Genomic DNA, 21985 nt, shown 5'->3' with positions numbered 1-21985 from the left:
AGCCTGCATTTTCTCATCTAGAAAATTAGGAGTAATGTCTCTGAACTTGACACTGTCACACAAAACTAGAAGCAATGAATACAGTGCCTGGGACACTGTATGCAGCCTGTGCACCTGGGTCTGGCTCTCAGGAGGAGAAGGGTGCTCCAGCCTGGGCCACGTGTTTAGACTGGTACCTCCTCCATGGCCTGGTGTGGGGACCCCTTTCGGTAGCCTTGGGACTGTGGCTTCTGCCTGCTTACCTGGATTTTGCCCTGTTCATTAGTAGAGCATCGGTTTCCTCCATTCCCCCTGCTGTAACGTTCAGGCATTTGCTTGGGTCCTTTGGCAGGCATTGTGCTCCGGTACCACTGTCCTTATCCACGGTGATGCTTGCACATCAGTTCCTGTCACACTGTAGCAAATGAGCAGAAACTGAGCAGTTGAAACCAACAGAAATGTTGTATAATATGGAAGCCAGAAGTTGAGAATGTGTCTCCCAGAGAAAAAATCAAGGTAGAGCAGAGCTGATCCTTCTGGAGGCACCATGGGAGAAAGCATTCATTGCCATTTGCAGGTTTGGAGGGTTGCCAGCATCCCTGGGTTTGTGGTCACATCACCTCCTCTGTCTTAGTCAAATCTCCCTCTTCCTTTTTCTTATAAAGACACTTGTGATTCCATTTAGGGCCCATCCAGGTAGTCTTCATCTCAGTGTTCTTTACCCAGTCAGAGCTACGGAGTCCCTTTTGCCATCTACGGGAACATGCCCAGGTTATAGGGATTAGGGCCTGTTCTCCTTAGGCACCATTCTGCAGCCTAGCACACTGGGCTACTGACCTTTTAATTATCTATGCTTTTATTGTTATGGTTCACTTCCCTATCCAGTAGGAGAGCTGGTTTCTACCTAGGGTAGCAGCCTATCATTTTTCTAAGTCACTTGTTAAAGTAAGAAAGCCAAGTTGGTTTAAAGAGTGAGGTGCAGAGGTGAACTAAGGCATCTGTCCCACCCGGGAAAGGGGTGTCTGGGGCACCCCTGGGGGATCCTCCGTGCCCTCCTAACTGTGGAGCAGGGCCTCGTCCCATGTGCCTCACCCACTCTCCTCTTCCCCGGCAGCTCACCATCATCTTCAAGAACTTCCAGGAGTGCGTGGACCAGAAGGTGTACCAGGCTGAGATGGATGAGCTCCCGGGCGCCTTCGTGGATGGCTCTAAGAATGGTGGGGACAAGCACGGGGCCAACAGCCTGAAGATCACAGAGAAGGTGTCGGGCCAGCACGTGGAGATCCAGGCCAAGTACATCGGCACCACCATCGTGGTCCGCCAGGTGGGCCGCTACCTGACCTTTGCCGTGCGCATGCCGGAGGAGGTGGTCAACGCCGTGGAGGACTGGGACAGCCAGGGCCTCTACCTGTGCCTGCGGGGCTGCCCCCTCAACCAGCAGATTGACTTCCAGGCCTTCCACGCCAACACTGAGGGCCCCGGCGCCCGCAGGCCAGCAGCCGCCAGCCCAGCACCCACGGCCCCCGACACCTTCCCCTATGAGACGGCCGTGGCCAAGTGCAAGGAGAAGCTGCCAGTGGAGGACCTGTATTACCAGGCCTGCGTCTTCGACCTCCTCACCACAGGTGACGTGAACTTCACGTTGGCTGCCTACTATGCCTTGGAGGACGTCAAGATGCTCCACTCCAACAAAGACAAACTGCACCTATACGAGAGGACTCAGGACCTGCCGGGCAGGGCGGCAGCAGCGGGACTCCCTCCAGTCCCCCGGCTGCTCCTCGGTGCCCTCGTCCTGCTCCTGGCCCTGCTCCCTGTGTTCTGCTAGATGCGTAGATGTGGAGGGAGGCGTGGGCCCTGTCCCCTCAGCGTCTCCATCTGTGGGCTGGGACCGGGGACCGCCAGTGGGATGCAGATCCATCCCCTGGGCTGGCCCCTGTGGTCCCACCTGCTGGCAAAGGCTCAGGCCCCTCCCCCTCTAGTGCACGTGACAAGGTTGTGGTGACTGGTGCTGTGATGTTTGTGACAGTAGAACTGCGTGAAAGGGAGAGCAGCTCCCCTCGCCCCACCCCCGCAGTGTGAATGTGCAAAACAGCCCCTCAGGCTGAAGGCCCCCACCCCCACCCCCACCCCCACCAGAGAGACACTGGGCACCGTCAGAGTCAGCTCCTTTCCCTCGCAATGCACTGAACCAGGCCCGGCCGACTGCTGCTCGCCGATTCTTGGGGCCATCTCTGCCCGCCACGCGCGCACACACTTTCACAACAGAGCACACTCATACCCCCTAGGCCAGCGGGGATGCCCAGGCCTAGCCACCCTGGGAGGCTGCCTTGGGACTTGGCCCAAGCCAGGGAACCCCCAGGGCACTGCTCAGCACCTTAGCCAACTGACGGAGCCTTTCGGCCTGGAGGTAATGCCCACCTGATGCCTTCTCACTGTGGCCTCAGGGCTGTGGTGGGTACCAGCTGCAGGTCCTGGTTTTTCAGGCACCTGCCCGGCTCTGGCCCAGGCCCCCACCCCCTCAACCCTGTGCTTAGGAAGTTGAAGTGCTTGGTTCTAAATGTCTAAACAGAAGAGATCCCTGTTTCTCTCCCTGCCTCAGATGCCAGGGAGCCTGGGCCACGGGGTGCAGCAGGAGAACCCGTGGATGGGGTCAGCCGGCCTGCCCTCATCCTCTGCCTCCTCACCACCCCAGGAGCACCCACCCAGCCCACCCACATCTGGAGTCTGGGGAGTGGAGCAGGGTCTTGGGTTTCTCAGCCCTGAGCATCCCTTGGAGGGTCTCCAACCTCTAACATCTTCCTTTAAGCCCAGTTACCACCCTGCCAGGAGAGAGCGAGCCCTGGCTCCTGCCTCATTTTAGCTCAGGCTGCCCATCGAGGAGCCCAGAACAGTCCCCCCGTGCCCACAGCACAAAGTCAGGCTTTCCTCCAAAAGGTGCAGCCCTGCCCCTCCCCTCCCCATGCATCGGCGGCAGCCCCTCTGCTGTTCCCCAGGGACCTCTCATACACTGGCCAGGATGCTGCAGAACGTGTCTCCCCCTCCCTCCAAGAGGTCCTGCTCCCTCTGCCAGAACCACGTGGGCAGCAGGGAGGCGGCCTGGGCCCAGCCTCTCCCTCTCCCCGCCGGTTTTTGATGGTCCCTATGTTGGAAGTAAAAAGTGAAGCACTTTATTTTGGTTGTGTTTGCTCACGTTCTGCTTGCAAGTGGGGACCCCTCACTGCGTCCACATGTCTGTGACCTGTGTGGAGCGTCACCCCGTGTACATACTGTAAATTATTTATTAATGGCTAAATGCAAGTAAAGTTTGGTTGTTTTGTTATTTTCTTTTTGACGTGGAGTTTGTTTTTTGAACAAACTTGGGCTCCCTTGGGGGGTGGAGGATGGACTTCAGCGGTGGGGTTCCCCTGCAGCAGGTGTGTGCATGCATGAGTGTGGGAGTAGTGTGAAGGCGTGTAGAAGATGCAGCAGTTCACTCACCGCGCACATCGCTTCTGTGAAATTACCTTGCCACCGACGATGAGCCGCCTTTGGAGCTTGGCAGGCACGGGTCCTCTCGTTCTAGTGACAGTGAACAGTCACAGACAGGTGGCCACATGGTGGGGAACGTACCGTGCCCTGTGGGATGAGATGGGGGGGCTGGCCTGAGGTCCGGATGACTCCATCTCAGCCACCGCCGTCAGCCTAGAGCCCCAGACGTGGGACTGCCCGCCACCCTCCCTGCCCATACCCATCCTCCTACACAGCCCAGGCACAGCAGTGGTGCCGCAGAGGGGGCTGCTTTCCATGTCATTGTGGGACCAGGTTGATTGCCAGCTGTGATCACAATTCACCTGTAAAAACTACCCTGTGAGTCAGGAATACATTCAGGTCCATTCTGCCGACGAAACAACTCCGTGAGACGGACTAGCTGAGTGCTCAGCAACAAGAGGGCCAACGTGCACCTAGGCTAGTATTGCCGCGAAGGCCCTTCTCTCCACACTAAACGCTGTGAGGCAGAATAGCAGCAGAGTTAAGCCAGCATGCGTCCTACATCCTGGCCTCCCCTTCCCAGAGTGACCATTCGCAAGTCACTTCACACTGAGCCTGCGTTCTGTTCTCCGGAAGATGCGGGGATCTCTATGAGATGTCCCATAGAGTTGTTCGGAGACAGGGTAGTTCATACCTGTAAGTTGCTTAGGAGAGGGTGGGGCACGCAGGGCTTGTTTGGTAGCGGGGAGGGAGGGGTGGTATTATCCCAAAGCAAGAGAAGTCAGTAGGGGGAGAAGGAAGGAACCACACAGACCCCAGACCCTTGGGAGAGGTGAACCAACAGCTTAGCAAGGGGAGGAGGCCCAAGCGTGGGCATGAACGCTAATCCCAGACCGAGCAGGAAGGCTGAGGAAAAAGTAGAATTTTTTTTTCTTTTTCTTTTTTGAGATGGAGTTTCACTCTTGTCCAGGCTGGAGTGCAGTGGCGTGACCTCAGCTCACCGCAACCTCCACCTCCCAAGTCCAAGCGATTCTCCTGCCTCAGCCTCCCAAGCAGCTGGGATTACAGGCATGCGCCACCACACCCGGCTTTTTTTATTTTTTATTTTTTGTAGACATGGGGTTTCTCCATGTTAGTCAGGCTGGTCTCGAACTCCCAACCTCAGGTGGTCCACCCACCTTGGCCTTCCAAAGTGCTGGGATTACAAGCGTGAGCCACCGTGCCTCGCTGAAGAAGAACTTTGTAAAGCCCTGTTCCTGCAGGGCTCCCGGAGATAACACAGGAGTTGGGTTTGAGAGGAAGGAACCAGACTGGAAAAGACGAAACATAACCAGCCTCTTCCCTTGTAGCCAGGACTGTCACTAGAGGCCTTGTTCCCTCAACAGCCCATGGGACAGAATGACTCCGAGGCAGCGGTGACAAGTGGAGCCACTGGGGCTCAGCTGGCGTGGAGAACAGTTACTGAGTAGCCAGGGCACGCAAAAGAAAAGAAAAAGAAAAAGGAAAAAAAAAAGTCTCCTCCATTAGATGAAAATGCTGAATGGCACTAGCCAGAAAACATTCTTGGTTTGGAAGTTTTTTCAGGCCCCTAAATGTAACTGGCTGGAATTCCTTCCCAAATGCCGTGCTACTTACTGGATGTCCTCATGAACATGGAAATTTCATCATGAATATGGAACACAGCATCTTGAGCTAAAAGATTCCCAAGCAGCAGCTTGTTCTCACAGGGCAGGCTAGGTTTGGAGCCTCTGGAGGGTCCTGGCTGCCAACTCTGTGGACGCCTGCAGCCGGAAGGTAAATGCATTAGCACACGGAGGTGGGCACCTCTCCCTGTCCTTCCCATCTCACTGATGTGCAGCCCAGAACTCCTGGACTTCTTGTTTAGCTAACCAGAATTTGCAAAGATAGAAGACAGGAGAGAAACAGCCTTTAAAACGAACGAATGGGAGTCACTTCTAATGAAGGGGGCAGACTGTGGGATGAAAATCCTTACCAGAACACTTGGGCAGAGACCCGTCAGGGGCAGGCAGGAGGGGAGTCATCAGAGCCATGCCCAAGAGTGGCATGGAGCAGGAGTGGCACTTGGGCTCAGGCTGCAGGCAAACTTGGCATCCAAACTGGCTCAACCCGTGGCAGGCTGGGTGGTCTCCTTGGGATTTTTTGGGCCTTAGGTTCCTTATTTGTAAAAATGGATTTGTGAGTACCCACCTCCCAAGGTCAGTATGGAAATCCAATGAGCTAATGCTCATCAATGGCCTGACGCATGGCCCTGGCACCACACATGGAGGCTGCCAGACGTGGCCGCCTCCTCTCTGCAATTGTGATTATTTATCTATTTGATAACTCTATTGGGTGCATGCCCAGCCTTGTGGGAGGGGAGGGGGGTTGCGTCTGTCATCCAGGCAGACTGCTATGCATTCTTGTTGGGAAAACAAGGCATTAAATGAGTTACAAAACCATGGTGACAAGCTCCACAGAGAAAAGGGAAGCGGGTCAGAGGTTCCAAGAGACACGGCAGCAAGCGGGTGAAGAGGGGAATTCTCCAGCTGTGGCCTCACCTGGGACCCCTGGTCTGTCCACTCGCTACTAAAATTAAAAAGTCTCCTCCATTCAATGAAAATGCTAAATAGCACCAGCCAGAAGAGACCAGATCTTGCTATTTTGTCCAGGCTGACCTTGAACTCCTGGGCTCTTTGGTGGGGCTAAGGGGGCCTCTGACTACCTCACCGGCATGAATTTCAGGAGCAAGCCACAAGGATGGGGAGAGCATTCTGTGCAGAGAAAACAGTGCAACGGCCTACAGCAGCCGTAGCAAACGGGGAGGTTTGTTGTTTTTGTTTTGAGATGGAGTATTGCTCTGTCGCCAGGCTGGAGTGCAGTGGCACAATCTCGGCTCACTGCAACCTCCGCCTCCTGGGTTAAAGCAATTCTCTGCCTCAGCCTCCCAAGTAGCTGGGATTACAGGCATGCACCACCACACCCGGCTAATTTTTGCATTTTTAGTAGAGACAGGGTTTCACCATCTTGGCCAGGCTGGACTTGAACTTCTGACCTGTGTGATCTACTCGCGTGGCCTCCCAGGCATAAGCCACCGTGCCCGGCCTACGAAGGGGGAGTTTAAGGGATGGTGGGAAGCCACTGTCACTGGACAGTAGCGAGTGGACAGATCTGGGTCCCTGGTGAGGCCACAGAACAGCTAGTTGGGGCAAGGCAGGCCGTTCCAGCTCCAGGAAGGCTTGGCATTAAATTCCAGTTGCCAGAGAGGAAGCCATTCACGGGCTTTGGGTGTAGGAATAATGTGTTTGACTTGAGTCTTTTTGTTTTTATTTTTTAGAAACAGGGCCTCACTCTATCACCCAGGCTGGAGAGCAGTGGCACAATCACACTTACTGCAGCCTCCACTTCCTGGGCTCAAGTGGTCCTCTCACTTCAGCCGCTGGAGCAGCTGGGACTACAGGTGGCTGCCATCACGCCCAGGTGATTTTTTAAATTTTTTGAAGGAATGGGGTCTTGCTATTTTGCCCAGGCTGATCTTGAACTCCTAAAAGATTCCCAGAAACAGCTTGGTCTCAAGTTTTGAGAACTTTGAGATATTTTAGGAACTCCTGGGCTCAAGTAAGATGCCTGCTTCAGCCCCCCAAAGTGCTGGGAGAACAAGTGTGAGCCACTGTGCCCACCCTGGCTCGGGTCTTAAAGGAATCGTTCCAGTTACTATATGGAGCAGACTTGGGGCCTTCGGGGGACACAGAGGAAGTCAGGGGCCAGTCTGAGGCAGTGACACTGCAGAGATGATAAGAAATGAAGGACTTTGGGGTCTAATAGGAAGGTGGAGCTGATAGGGCTTGGGGAAAGAGAGAGCAAGCTTCACAGGAGACCACGGTGTCATCTCCAGGTGTGGGGGTCTTGGCACCCAGGGAAGTGGTGGTGCCACTCACCATGACTGGAATGATCATGGGAAGAGCAGGTTTGGGACTAAAGGCCTGAGAGCGCCCGGCAAACCACCAGTGTAGGTCCGAGAGTCCAAAAGCTGAAGAACTCGGAGTCCAAAGTTCGAAGGCAGAAAGCAGCCAGCATGAGAGAAAGACAGGCCAGGAAAGTCAGCCAGCCTAGCCCTTCCACACTCCTCTGCCGGCTTTTCTCCGAGCCTCGCCGGCAGCTGATGAGATTATACCCACCCAGGTTGAGCTTGGATCTGTGTCTCCCATTTCACTGACTCAAATGTTAATCTCCTTCGGTGACACCCTCTCAGACACACCCAGGATCTATACTTTGCATCCTTCAATCCAATCAAGTTGCCACTTGATATTAACCATCACAGCTTCATTCATTGAGGCAATGTCCATGGGGCAGCCCCTGCACACCAGGCCACCCCTGCCCCTGACATGCTCCCGGGCTGACCAACAAGAACTGGGGAGAGGACGTCGTGAAGAAAGTCCCCGCTCTGCCCTCGTGTACCTGTGTCTCCCAGCAGACAGGACGTGCAAAGTCAGGGAGGCACTTCTCCGGGCAAATCTCAGGTATGGTCCAAAAATCACATCTCTTTGGTCTGATGGGCCTTGCTTGCCAAAACCTTCAAACAATGGAAAGAAGCTTGGTGTTCCAGTGAAAGCCAATGTGAAGACGCCCACCCCCCAAAACCGTCTAATCAGGAGTCTACAGTCCTCATTCCATGGAAGTTCCCGTTGTCCCTGGGAAACCACTACCTTCTGAATCAGAAGAGCCAAGACCTCCAATGCCTTTCCTTCACCACCTCCCCACACTGCAGAGCTTTTCAACATTTTGACCTTTTAATCCTTCCCTGCCTAAGATATACACGTGGTGTTAAAGAACCCCGAGGGCAAAGGAACAAAAACGAACACTCTCAGAAAGTCCTAGCAGGATGGTCTGAATGGAGAGTGCACCAGGCAACCTGTGTGCGAGGCATGCTTGTGGTGGTAGCAGGGTTCCTGGAATGAGGGGTGTGATCCCAGGCAGCCCAGATCCCAAGGCCAAAACACGCCTGTTGCCCAGCATCACCCTGTCCTCGCCCGGGGTAACCCTGAGACGGCACTTGGATTCTTCCACATTTGAATGCAAACCTGCTCCCTTAGCTGTCCCCAGCAGGAACCAGAGCCCTCTCCGGGCCATTTAGCCCAAGCAGAGTGAGTCTGACCAAGGAGATCTGCCCAGGGAAGAACGAAGATGAGTTCAGACACTGTCTGGGGAACTGGTTTTGAGCTCACTCTGAGCTCCATTTGTGCAGTAAGGCCAGCATCAACTGCTACAGAGAAGGGGCTTGTGGCAGTTGATCAACCTGGTGGGCTGGCTCAGGGCAAGGGGGGCATGCTGACCACAGGACTCTAAAGGACATAAAGGGTTGGCAATGCGGGAATCAGCAGTCCCCAAAGCAACCCCTCAAGGAAACAAGACAAGAGTTCCGTCCACAGAACTGGCCCCACCCTACCCTACCACTCCGTGGTCTGGGGGAGGGACCTTGTGTTTCACGGGCCTGGATGGCCAGGACAGACAGTGGCGTGAGCACAGAGGCACCTGGCCAGAGGAAGAGCCCAGGCTCCAGGACCAGACCTGGTCCAAGCTCCGAGATGTCACCTACTGGCTACGTGACAAGGGTGGGTTGTCCCTGTTTTGCAGCTTCAGCCGTCTTAGCTGTGAGGGATCAGTGACACTACCTCCCCTGCGTGGTGGTCCTGAAGATGAAATGTGATGTGTGCAGCGTGGTGGCCGGTCCACTGGGTGCTTTAGTAACTGGTCACTGTTCTCTGCAGCCCTCCTGTTCCTGGCCACCTCCAGGGCACTGTTCCTCCAAGCTGACCGTTTCCTGCCAGTCACCCACTGCCCTGCTCACCCCTGCCACGGAGTGATCTGATGGAATTCTTGCTGAAGGCAGGCCAGGTGATCAGATGTCCCCTGGAGCTAGTGGGAGTGAGCTGCCACCTTTGTCATCCTCTGGGCACCACGTCTACGCCTTGGGAAATAGAGACGAGCCCCTGCATTTGCACCTGCCCCTAGGGCCGGTATTGCTTTGACAAATTTCACAAAAACCCTAGAAAGCAGATCTGCCCTCATTTCTAGATGAACGAGGCCAAGAAAAGCCAACCCACCTACTCTGGGTTACAACCAGGACCTGGTAGGAGAGCACATGCCCACCACCCACTTCACGGCACCCATCAAGTCCTCGCCTGAGGGCAGAGAACAAGCTGGGGCGGGGTGCTCTGGGGGCTCTAGAGCCCCACAGCAGGGGCAGAATCAATCCCGGGCTCTGGTTCTGGGGTGAGCCGAGGGTGGGGCCAGGCCCCCACTGGGAGGCTGACTGAGGAGGGGCTCAAAGTACAGGCAGGCTCCATCAGAGGGGTTTCATGTCAGGTCAAGGCTGAAGCCTTGGCCACCAGGGACCACATCTGCAGGGCCGCGGCTCCCTCCCCAGGATAGAGCAGAACTCCAGCAAGAATGGACTTGACCTTCCCTTTCTTTGCTGATGATCTCAGATTCATCCCTTAAGGCAAGTGGAAATTGATGGCCAAGGAGCGGTGAGGGGAGGGGACCTTTGCAGTGACCAGCCGAGCAAGGAAGGCATCTGGGTAGCAGAAGGAAGCGGCATGCCCTGGTCCTCACAGAGCTCACAGCAGCTTCTCTGACCCTCACCTTGCGTCACAGGCTGGTCTGAGCCTCACTGCTCTCAGCTAGAAACTGGATGCAGGAATAGGACTTCATGCCTCAGCAGTGGGAAGAACTACACATGCTCGTACTGGTGCTTTTGGGAGACTGCAGGGAAAGCCACCTCATGCGGCAGGGACAGGCTCAGCCTTCAGAGCAGGGCTAGAATCTGAGTCCTCACAAACATCCCGCCTTGACCCATCTTTCCTCAAGCTCCCCTGAGCCTCCCAGACAGGCCTGGGCCTTCTGTGTTTGTCTCAGCATTGTTCCATTTCAGCGAGAGTCCTGCTAAATTGGTCTTGCTGGAATCCCCCAGCAACCACATCTGATCGCCCTCCCTGTCTGATCATGGCCTTCATACCCCACCAGCTCCAGGGTACATCTGATCACCTGGCCTGCCTTCAGCAAGAATCCCATCAGGGATTGCTGGCGAGATGGCCAAATAGGAACAGCTCTGGTGCGCAGCTCCCAAGAAGAGCGACGCAGAAGGCGGGTGCTCTCTGCATTTCCAACTGAGGTACCTGGTTCATCTCATTGAGACTGGTTAGACAGTGGGTACAGCCCAAGGTGGGCGAGCTGTAACAGGGTTGGGTGTTGCCTCACCCAGGAAAGCACAAGGGGCCAGGAACTCCCTCTCCTAGCCAAGGGAAACCATTAGGGACTGTTCCCAGCACTCTGACCCAGATACTGTGCTTTTCCCACAGTCTCTTCACAACCCACAGACCAGGAGATTCCCACCATTGCCTACTACACCAGGGCCCTGGGTTTCCAGCAAAAAACTGGGCAGCCTTTTGGGAAGACACTGAGCTAGCCACCAGAAGCTACCAGAGGAAGGAACAGGCAGCAATCTTTGCTGCTCTGCTGGTGATTCCCAGGCAAGCAGGAGTTTGTAGGAGCCGACCTCCAGCAAACTCCAACAGACCTGCAGCAGAAGGGCCTGACTGTTAGAAGGAAAACTAACAAACAGAAAGAAATCAATACAAAGGACGTCCACTCAGAGATCCCATCCAAAGGTCATCAACTTCAAAGACCAAAGGTAGATAAATCCATGAAGATGGGAAGAAACCAGTGCAAAATGGCTGAAAATTCTAAAAACCAGAACACCTCTTCTCCTCCAAGGATCACGACTCCTTCCCAGCAAGGGAACAAAACGGGATGGAGAATGAGTTTGACAAACTGACAGAAGTAGACCTCAGAAGGTGGGCAATAACAAACTTCTCCAGGCTAAAGGAACATGCTGTAACCCAATGCAAGGAAGCTAAGAACCTCGAAAAAAGGTTAGATGAAATCTAACTAGAATTACCAGTGTAGACAAGAACATAAACGACCTGATGGAGCTGAAAAACACAGCACAAGAACTTCCTGAAACATACACAAGTTTCAACAGCCAAATTGATAAAGCAGAAGACAGGATATTAGAGACTGAAGATGAACTCAAGTGAAATAAAGCGACAAGACAAGATCAGGAAAAAAGAAATAAACAAAGCCTCCAAGAAATAGGGGATTATGTGAAAAGACTAAATCTACATCTTATCGATGTACCTGAAAGTGATGGGAAAATGAAGCCAACTTGGAAAACACTCTTCAGGCTATTACCCAGAGAACTTCCCCAACCGAGCAAGGCAGGCCAACATTCCAATTCAGGAAATACAGAGAACACCATGATGATACTCCACAAGAAGAGGAACCCCCAAGACACGTAATTGTCACATTCACCAGGGTTGAAATGAAGGAAATGCCTGTAATCCCAGCTGCTTGGGAGGCTGAGGCAGGAGAATCGCTTGGACTTGGGAGGTGGAGGTTGCGGTGAGCTGAGGTCATGCCACTGCACTCCAACCTGGACGATAAGAAAAAAATGCTAAGGGCAGCCAGAGAGAAAGGTCAGGTTACCCACAAAGGGAAGCCCATCAGACTCACAGCGGATCTCTCAGCAGAAACCCTACAAGACGGAAGAGAGTGGGGACCAATATTCAAGATCCTTAAAGAAAAGAATTTTCAACCCAGAATTTCATATCCAGCCAAACTAAGCTGCATAAGTGAAGGAGAAATAAAATTCTTTATGGACAAGCAACTGCTGAGAGCTTTTGTCACCACCAGGCCTGCCTTACAAGAGCTCCTGAGGGATGCTCAGGATCGAATTCACACTAAACATGGAAAGAAACAACCAGTACCAGCCACGGCAAACACATTCCAAATGGTAAAGACGATTGACACAATGAAGAAACTGCATCAACTAGTGGGCAAAACAACCAGCTAGCATCACAATGGCAGGATCAAATTCACACATAACAATATTAACTATAAATGTTAATGGGCTAAATGCCCCAATTAAAAGACACAAACTGGCAAATTGGATAAAGAGTCAAGACCCATTGGTGTGCTGTATTCAGGAGACTCATCTCATGTGCAAAGACACACATAGGCTCAAAATAAAGGGATGGAGGAAGATTTACCAAGCAAATGGAAAGCAAAAAAAAAAAAAGCAGGGGTTGGTATCCAGCTAATAAAACAGACTTTAAACCAACAAAGATCGAAAGAGACATAGAAGGGCATTACACAATGGTAAAGGAATCAATACAACAAGAAGAGCTAACTATCCTAAATATATACACACCCAATACGGGAGCACTCAGATACATAAAGCAAGTTCTTAATGACCTACAAAGAGACTTAGACTCCCACACAATAATAGTGGGAGACTTAACACTCCATTGCCAATATTAGACAGATCAAGCAGACAGAAAATTAACCAAGGTATCCAGGACTTGAACTCAGATCTGGAACAAGTGGACCTAACAGACATTTACAGAACTCTCCACCCAAAATCCACAGAATATACATTCTTCTCAGCACCACATCACACTTATTCTAAAATTGACCACAAAATTGGAAGTAAAACACTCCTCAGCAAATGCAAAAGAAAGGAAATCATAACAAAGTCTCTCAGACCACAGGGCAATCAAATTAGAACTCAGGATTAAGAAACTCACTGAAAACCACACAACTACATGGAAACTGAACAACCTACTCCTGAAAGACTACTGGATAAATAACAAAATGAAGGCAGAAATAAAGATGTTCTTTGAAACCAATGAGAATGAAGATACAATGTACTAGAATCTCTGGGACACATTTAAAGCAGTGTGTAGAGGGAAATTTATAGCACTAAATGCCCACAAGAGAAAAGAGGAAAGATCTAAAACTAACAACCTAACATCACAATGAAAAGAACTAGAGGAGCAAGATCAAACAAATTCAAAAGCTAGCAAAAGACAGCAAATAACTAAGATCAGAGGAGAACTGAAGAAGATAGACACACAAAAAAAACCTTCCAAAAAAAAAAAAATCAATGAATCCAGGAGCTGGTTTTTTTTTTTAAAAGATCAACAAAATAGATAGACTGCTAGCCAGACTAATAAAGAAGAAAAGAGAGAAGAATCAAATAGATGCAATAAAAAGCGATAAAGGGGACATAACCACTGATTCCACAGAAATACAAACCACTATCAGAGATTACTACAAACAACTCTATGCAAATAGACCAGAAAATCTAGAAGAAATTGATAGATTCCTGGACACTCACACCCTCCTAAGACTAAACCAGGAAGAAGTCGAATACCTGAATAGACCAATAACAAGGTCTGAAATGGAGGCAGCAATTAATAGTCTACCAACCAAAAAAAGGCCACGACCAGACAGGTTCACAGCCGAATTGTACCAGAGATACAAAGAGGAGCTGGTACCGTTCCTTCTGAAACTATTCCAAACAACAGAAAAAGAGGGAATCCTCCCTAACTAGTTTTATGAGACCAACATCATCCTGATACCAAAACCTGGCAGAGACACAACTAAAAAAGAAAATTTCAGGCTGATGTCCATGATGAACACCAATGTAAAAATCTTCAATAAAATACTGGCAAACTGAATCCAACACCACATCAAAAAGCTTATGCATCACAATCAAGTCAGCCTCATCCCTGGGATGCAAGGCTGTTCAACACATGCAAATCAGTAAATGTAATCCATCACATAACCAGAACCAAAGACAGAAACCACTTGATTATCTCAATAGATGCAGAGAAGGCCTCTGACAAAATTCAACAGTCCTTTATGTTACAAACCCTCAATAAACAAGGTATCAAAGGAACATGTATCAAAATAATAAGAGCTATTTATGACAAACCCACAGTCAATATCATACTGAACAGGCAAAAACTGGAAGCATTCCCTTTGAAAACCAGCACAAGACAAGGATGCCTCTCTCACCACTTTTATTCAACATAGTATTATTAAGTTCTGGCCAGGGCAATCAGGCAAGAAAAAGAAATAAATGGTATTCAGTTAGGAAAAGAGGAAGTCAAATTGTCTCTCTTTGCAGACAACATGATTGCATATTTAGAAGACCCCATTGTCTCAGCCCCAAATCTCCTTAAGCTGATAAGCAACTTCAGCAAAGTCTCAGGATACAAAATCAATGTGCAAAAATCACAAGCATTCCTATACACCAATAAGGTACAAAAGAGAGCCAAATCATGAGCAAACTCCCATTCACAATTTTTACAAAGAGAATAAAATACCTAGGAATACAACTAATAAGGGATGTGAGGGGCATCTTCAAGCAGAACTATAAACCACTGCTCGAGGAAATAACAGGTGACACAAACAGATGTAAAAACATTCCATGCTTATGTTTAGGAAGAAGCAATATCATGGAAATGGCCATACTGCCCAAAGTAATTTATAAATTCAATGCTATCCCCATCAATCTACCAGTGACTTTCTTCACAGAATTTTTAAAAACCACCTTAAATTTCATATGTGACCAAAAAAGAGCCCGCATAGCCAACACAATCCTAAGAAAAAAAAAAAAAAACTGGAGGCATCATGCTACCTGACTTCAAACTATACTACCAGTCTACAGTAATCAAAACAGCACGGTACTGGTATCAAAACAGAGATATGGCTCAATGGAACAGAACAGAGGCCTCAGAAGAAGTGCCACACATCTACAACCATCTGATCTTTGACAAACCTGACAAAAACAAGCAATGGAGAAAGGATTCCCTGTTTAATAAATGGTGTTGGGAAAACTGGCTAGCCATATGCACAAAGCTGAAACTGGATCCCTTCCCTACATCTTATACAAGAATTAACTCCAGATGGATTAAAGATTTAAACATAAGCCCTAACACCATAAAAACCCTAGAAGAAACCCTAGGCAATACCATTCAGGACACAAGCATAGGCAAGGACTTCATGACTAAAATACCAAAAGCAATGGCAACAAAAGCCAAAATAGACAAATGGAATCTAATTCAACTTAAGAGGTTCTGTACAGCAAAAGAAACTATCATTAGAGTGAACCAGCAACCAACAGAATGAGAAAAAAATTTTTTGCAATCTACCCATCTGACAAAGGGCTATTATCCAGAATCTACAAAGAACAAGTTTACAAGACAAAAAACAATTCCATGAAAAAGTGGGCAAAGGTTATGAACAGACGCTTCTCAAAAGAAGACATTTATGCAGCCAACAAGCATATGAAAAAAAGCTCATCATCACTGGTCATTAGAGAAATGCAAATCAAAACCACACTGAGATACCATCTCATACCAGTCAGAATGGTGATCTTTAAAAAATCTGGAGACAACAGATGCTGAAGAGGATGTGGAGAAATAGGAATGGTTTTACACTATTGGTGGGAGTGTAAATTAGTTCAACCATTGTGGAAGACAGTGTGGCTATTCCTCAAGGATCTAGAATTAGAAATTCCATTTGACCCAGCAATCCCATTACTGGGTATATACCCAAAAGATTATAAATAATTCTGTTATAAAGACATATGCACACATATGTTTATTGTGGCACTGTTCACAGAAGCAAAGACTTGGAACCAACTCAAATGCCCATCAATGATAGACTGGATAAAGAAAACCTGGATAAGAAAATGCACATATACACCATGGAATACTATGCAGCCATAAAAAAGAATGAGTTCATGTCATTTGCAGGGACATGCCTGAAGCTGAAAACCATCATTCTCGGCAAACTGACACAAGAACAGAAAATCAAACACCGCATGTTCTCACTCATCAGTGAACAATGAAAAGGCATGGACACAGGGAGGGGAACATCAGATACCAGGGTCTGTGGGGAGAGCTGGGGAGGAATAGCAGGGGGTGAGGGATTAGGGGAGGGATAGTATTAGGAGAAACACCTAATGCAGATGATGGGGTGATGGGTGCAGCCAATCACCATCTTGTGTACACCTATGTCACAAACCTGCGTGTTCTGCACATGTGCCCCAGAACTTAAAGTATAATAACAGGGAAAAAAAGAATCCCATCAGGTCCATTTAGCCAGAATTCCCCCACATGTTTCCTCTAAAGAGGTTTTCCTTCCACTGAGCCCACCCTGCTCTCTGGCCATCAATTCCCACTTGCCCATGCTGAATTCAGAGTGAGACCAATCTCTCTCCCCAGCTACTGTGGCCACGGTCAGACGCTGCGACCCACCCTAAATAAAGTCTTACTGTCTTTCACATGCCGTCAATGCAGTTTTAGCAGATCCACCACCTCCTAGCTGTGTGACCTTAGGCAAGTTATCTGACATGTCTGGGCCTCAAGATCCTCATCTGAAAAATGAGATGAATTCCACTCCATTGGATTACCGGGAGACTCAATGAAAGAACTTCAACAAATCATCAGGCCCAGAGCCTGGCGCCCACACAGCCTTGATAGATGGTGGCTCCTTTCTCAGGCCATCTCATAGGCTGCCTCCTGGCCTCACAGGTTTCAGTCATCAACAGCTGGATTCCCAAACATCTAGAATGTACAGACCGCCCATGGGCCCGTATTCCTCCAGAGCTTCCAGGGCTGATTCGAGTTCATTTTATTATTCATCAGGCTACGTATAAACTCTTTGTAATTATTGCTCCTTTCAATTATAAAATCAAGACCCATTTACTAATTATGGCTAAACAAAACTACAAAACCAATAAAACTCCAACGAACAGCATTAATTTAAAGCAGAAGATGATGTTTTGCAGACATCAAATGGGCGTCTAAGGTGAGGAAGGAGCAGCCACCAGGGCCCAGGTTCTCTGGAGCTCAGCGCCTGTCCTGGGTGCCAAGCAGTGACTCGGCTCCCCTTTGCTTACCATCCAGGCCCTGCAACGCCCATCAGCACATTTCCCCATCTGCCTGGAGTAAAGCAGCACTGACCCCTGGGCACTGATACAATCCAGTCCTCAGGCCCTTTTCCCTCCGTCTCCTCCAAATGCTCCAGGATTTGCTTACCTTGATTTTAAACTATGTTCATTAAAATGAAAACAGGCCGGGTGCGGTGGCTCATGCTTTTAATCTCAGCACTTTTGGAGGCCAAGGTGGGCAGATCATCACTTGAGGTCAGGAGTTGGAGACCAGCCTGGCCAACATGGTGAAACCTCATCTCTGCTAAGAATACAAAAATTAGGCTGGTTGCAATGGCCCATGCCTGTAATCCCAGCACTTTGGGAGGCTGAGGTGGGCGGATCACCAGGTCAGGAGTTCGAGACCAGCCTGGCCAACATAGTGAAACCCGTCTCTACTAAAAATACAAAAATGTGGCCGGGCACGGTGGCTCACACCTGTAATTCCAGCACTTAGGGAGGCCAAGGTGGGTGGATCACAAGGTCAGGAATTCAAGACCAGCCTGGCCAAGACAGCGAAACTCTGTTTCTACTAAAAATACAAAAATTAGCCGGGCATGGTGGCAAGTGTCTGTAATCCCAGCTACTCAGGAGGCTGAGAGAGGAGAATCGCTTCAACCACGGCAGACAGAGGTTACAGTGAGCCAGGACCGTGTGCCACTGTACTCCAGCCTGGGCGACAGAGTGAGCCTCTCTCTCAAACAACGAAAAACACACACACACACACACACACATATATATATATATGTAAAAAATTAACCAGGTGTGGTGGCGAGCACCTATAATACCAGCCACTTGGGAGGCTGAGGCAGGGGAATCAGTTGAACCCAGAAGGGGAAGTTTGCAGTGAGCCGATGGCACCACTGCACTCCAGCCCAGACAACAGTGCGAGACTCCATCTCAAAAAAAAACAAAACAAAACACAAAAAGAAAAAAATAGCTGGGCATGGTGGCACGCACCTGTAATCCCAGCTGCTCGGGAGCCTGAGGCAGGAGAATCACTTGAACCTGCGAGGCCGAGGTTGTAACGAGTCAAGATCGCACCACTGCACTCCAGCCTGGGAGACAGGAGTAAAACGTCCCAAAAAATAGTAACACGTAAATAAAATGAAAACATAAAATTTTTTAAATCCTTCCAGAGACTGCTAAGAACTCTCCTCCCCACCATGTATCTGTGGTTCTACATTTGGGAAGCACTAAACCAGTACAGTTAGGTGCAGATTCTTTTACCTGATTAGTATTTGCATCCACCGTCAGAGCAGGGCTCAGAGAGAAGGCGAAGGAGGGGACAAGCACTCCAGGACTGGGGGCAGAGCGACAGGGGATGGGTTCCAGAGGAGGAGGTGAGGAGGCCCTGTGGTGTGAGGCGGCAGGAGCCTAGCACACTGTGGTAAGAGGTGGCCACAGATGAAGCCAGGGGACCACAGAGGCGTCACTGCCAGCCTTTCCTGGTCCGGGGAAGGCCAGAGCACCAGGCATTAGCGGGCCCGCGCTAAGGACACAGATAGCCTTGAGGGCCACAGGAATGAGGGTGTACCCTACACGGTGCTAGCGTGCGCCACGCTCTCTCATCAGGAAATTGACGCTGTTCCCCGGGGTTTCAAGTGCAGACGCTGAGGGCCTATAATGTTAACCACCTGGGCTGGGTCACGGCAGCCAGGGACGCTACCTGATTTGAAGGTGAGCTACCTCTAGAGCCCATGCTCAGCCTGTCTGCAGAGAGGGCCCTGGGTCTCCACGCTGGGCCTCGAGTCCCTCCTGCACGAGCTGCTCGGCTCCCGACTCTGCTGCTGCCTCCTAGACCTTCCCAGCTCCTCCCTTCTCCCCAGTACGGAGAGCCTGGGCCTGATCCGAGGCAGCTGGGGCCATGACCCCTGAGTCATCTAGATGTTCAAACACTGAAATAACATCAGGATGGTAACAAATGCCCTGAAGCCCCTTCACCGCTCCAGCTCAGCTCCCTGAAGGTCCTCCGGCTCTTCCCACAGTCCAGCCAATAAAGGGTTCATGTTAGGCCCAGCAGGGAGTCTTAGGAAGCCGCTCTAACCTGGGGCCTGGCTCCTGTCTCTTTCAATATCCCCCCTGGTCTAGGAGGCCTGGGGAGCAGGGACCTGAAGTCTGGCTGAACTCCCAGCCTGCTCATCCCCCAGGGAAGGTGGCACCCCCTTTGGACCCCGAAAGAGAGGGCACCAAGCGCAGCAGCTGCCTCCAGGCCACTGTTCAGCCAGGGACCAGGGCACCCAGGGACAACAAGGGATGAGCCTAGAGGACCCGGTACTGCCTTCACCCTAAAACACATTCCCAGGCCCTGTACCTGTGGAGGCAGGAGGCCAAGCTAGAGAGGAGCAGGATCCGGTCCTCCCAAGGGAGTCTCGGTCAGGTGGGGCCCCCAGAGTGCGCCAGGAGCTCTGACGCTGTCTGTGGGCACAGGGAAGACTCCAGCAGAAATGGAGGCAGAGCGGCAGAGCCAGAGATGGCCGGAATGGATCCTTTAAGACGACCAGGTGTTCTGCAGGAAGGTGGAAGTGATGGAGGAGGGAGAAAGGGGCCGCAGCTGGGAGGCAGAGCTGACCTCCTCCACCTGACGCCGAGAGCGCAGCTGGGGCTGGCTGCAGTCAGGGGACTGAAGAAGGTTGGAGTGGCCTGCAGGGGCAGGTCACAGAGGGACCAGACCCAAACCGGGGCGCTGGGACATTAAGGTGAAGGTCACCGAGAGCAGCCGGGTGATGATGGGGGCCTACATAGGTCCCCTCGCAGGTGGGAGGGAGGAGAGGCTGCACTGAGGAACAGAACCCTGTGCGTCCCTGCACAAAAGCTGGAGGCACGGATGGAGGAGGCTGGGCCAGAGCCCGCAGCACCATCTCCTCCTGTCCCCCGCTCAGGGAGGGTGGTGGAGCTGCCTCTCCCTGCAGCCTCTGCCTCTCTCCTCCCCGCCCCTCTTCCTGCAAAGATCATGTGTGACTTCACATCTCCTGGGGTGTGGAGGGCTCTGTCGTGGGCTCCAAGGGGAGTGGCCCGGAACAGTCCCTGGGTTGAGTTTAGGTATTGGGTGCCGGGCTGGCTGATTTTTATGGAAACTTGCTGCCCTCTGCAGGACAATTCTAGTACCACATCTGCTCAGGGGCCCTCCGTCTCGGCTTCAGGGAGTGGGAGTTGATCCCAAAACACAGTGTGGGTCCCAGTGCCACCCTCACATCATGACAGCTGCCCAGCCCACCCAGCATGCATCTTGGGGACTTCACGTGTCCCCACCCAGCCTGGTGAGGAGCTGTATCAGGGACCACGTGGGGGCAGTGCGCTGACTCCGGAGGCCCCTTTACAGCCCCCTAGGCCCTGAGGCCACCACGGTACCTGTGGTTAACAGCCGCTGGGTTTTAGCAACAATTCCTTCTTAGGTCATTAAGGAAATTAAGAGGTCACATGTGATGCTCTGTAAGTGGATATTCTTCTGCCCATCTTCAAGGTAAGAAGACTTTAGGCCACGGACTTGCCCATGTTCCCACACAAAGCCAGAGACCAGGAGGCTCAGGGCAAAACCAGGGGGTCTTACCACATTGTCATCCACCACATCATACGGCCGCAGAACTGACCAGGACATTCCCAAGAAGGTGAGCCTGGGGGAGGGTCCTATCAGCAGCAGGGGAGCTCCTCAATTAGTGCCCAGGTTTCTGCAGGATGGAGCTTTCATTCAGTCCAGCTGCACCTCCTCCTCCCCATTACCCCCTCACTGATCAGAGCAAAGTCGAGGTAGGCTGGGAGACCAAATGGGTCCCGTAAGAGATGACGGACAGGACCTGTGCAGGGGGCTTGAGTTAAGACGAAGCCTTATGTCAGAGCACATCCTGCTCCTTTAAAAGCCACAGGTTGGAATCTGGAGCTGACTCTGGTCTGGCAAACTGCAGGGACTTGGGTTTCAGCAAGTGACCTTTCTGTTGGCACTAGTTGAGGAGGGCTTGCCGTGATGTCAGGCCTGCGAGGTCCCACCAAGGAGGAGGGGGGAGGGAGGATCTGGGCGGCCGCTTCCAGTAAAAGGCAGGCGTTTTGGCAGCTGGCAGTTTCGAAGGCTTGTTGCTATTGTAAATCATAATAAGCTGATTATTGCAGTACTTGTTCTTAAAGTTTCCCCCAATTGTTCCAGCTGAGTCATGAGTTACAACATGATTGTGAGTTGTTTCTTTATGGGCACGAAGAGCCCTCAGCTTTTCTTCATCTTTCTCAAGAGCTACGTGAACTAGAAACCCCAGCCTCCCGCTCCAGCGCAGGCCAGGACTGGCAAGGACCGCCGCAGACCGCCGCATCCAAGTCCCCTGGGCTGACAGCAGAGTCACAGGAGTTGACCCTCAGCTCTGTGCAGACACATGGGCTTATTTCGTATCAAGACTTAAGAGCTTCACAGGGATTTAGTTTGGTCTGAGAGTCACCAAAACATGAGTGAGATCTGGGAAACCTCAAGCCCAATTCAGACAGAGATCTCCACCCGAAGGCTATGCCACCCTTCCTCTGTCTGGGTTGCGCCAGAGCTGGGCCTGCCCTGTACCAGAACGCTAGAGCTAACGTCTGTGTCAGTGTTTCCATTATAAAATGCCACCCCCCCCATAACCCATCTGTTAAATTACCCTCAAAGCTACAGGCTGGCAGACACGGTGTTTTTATTTCCTCAGGACAGAGGGGGTGCCCCCCCACCCCAGGTCTCCC

The 21985-nt window shown here is 51.1% G+C and overlaps 1 protein-coding gene and 1 long non-coding RNA gene across 6 annotated transcripts in view; one reads left to right on the top strand and one right to left on the bottom strand.

The window, feature by feature from the left end:
• RGMA (repulsive guidance molecule BMP co-receptor a) overlaps positions 1-3307 on the top strand; it is a 46187-nt gene extending 42880 nt beyond the window's left edge. For all 5 annotated transcript variants that reach the window (XM_032252794.1, XM_032252790.1, XM_032252793.1 and 2 more), the window contains exon 4: positions 1094-3307. In XM_032252794.1, coding sequence (XP_032108685.1) covers positions 1094-1804 — 711 coding nt within the window. In that variant the 3' untranslated portion in view covers positions 1805-3307. The remainder of the gene's footprint in view (positions 1-1093) is intronic.
• Positions 423-4359, bottom strand: LOC116533171. Its single transcript, XR_004261125.1, has 2 exons — positions 3457-4359; positions 423-1222 (listed from the first exon to the last, which is right to left on the bottom strand). It is a non-coding gene; the product is annotated as an uncharacterized LOC116533171 (long non-coding RNA).
• Between the last annotated feature and the right edge of the window lie 17626 nt (positions 4360-21985).

This window comes from Sapajus apella, unplaced genomic scaffold (genome assembly GCF_009761245.1).
Source record: "Sapajus apella isolate SASKATOON/1434 unplaced genomic scaffold, GSC_monkey_1.0 scaffold80, whole genome shotgun sequence".
Lineage (NCBI taxonomy): Eukaryota > Metazoa > Chordata > Mammalia > Primates > Cebidae > Sapajus > Sapajus apella.
This window is presented reverse-complemented; position numbering and strand designations above follow the sequence as displayed.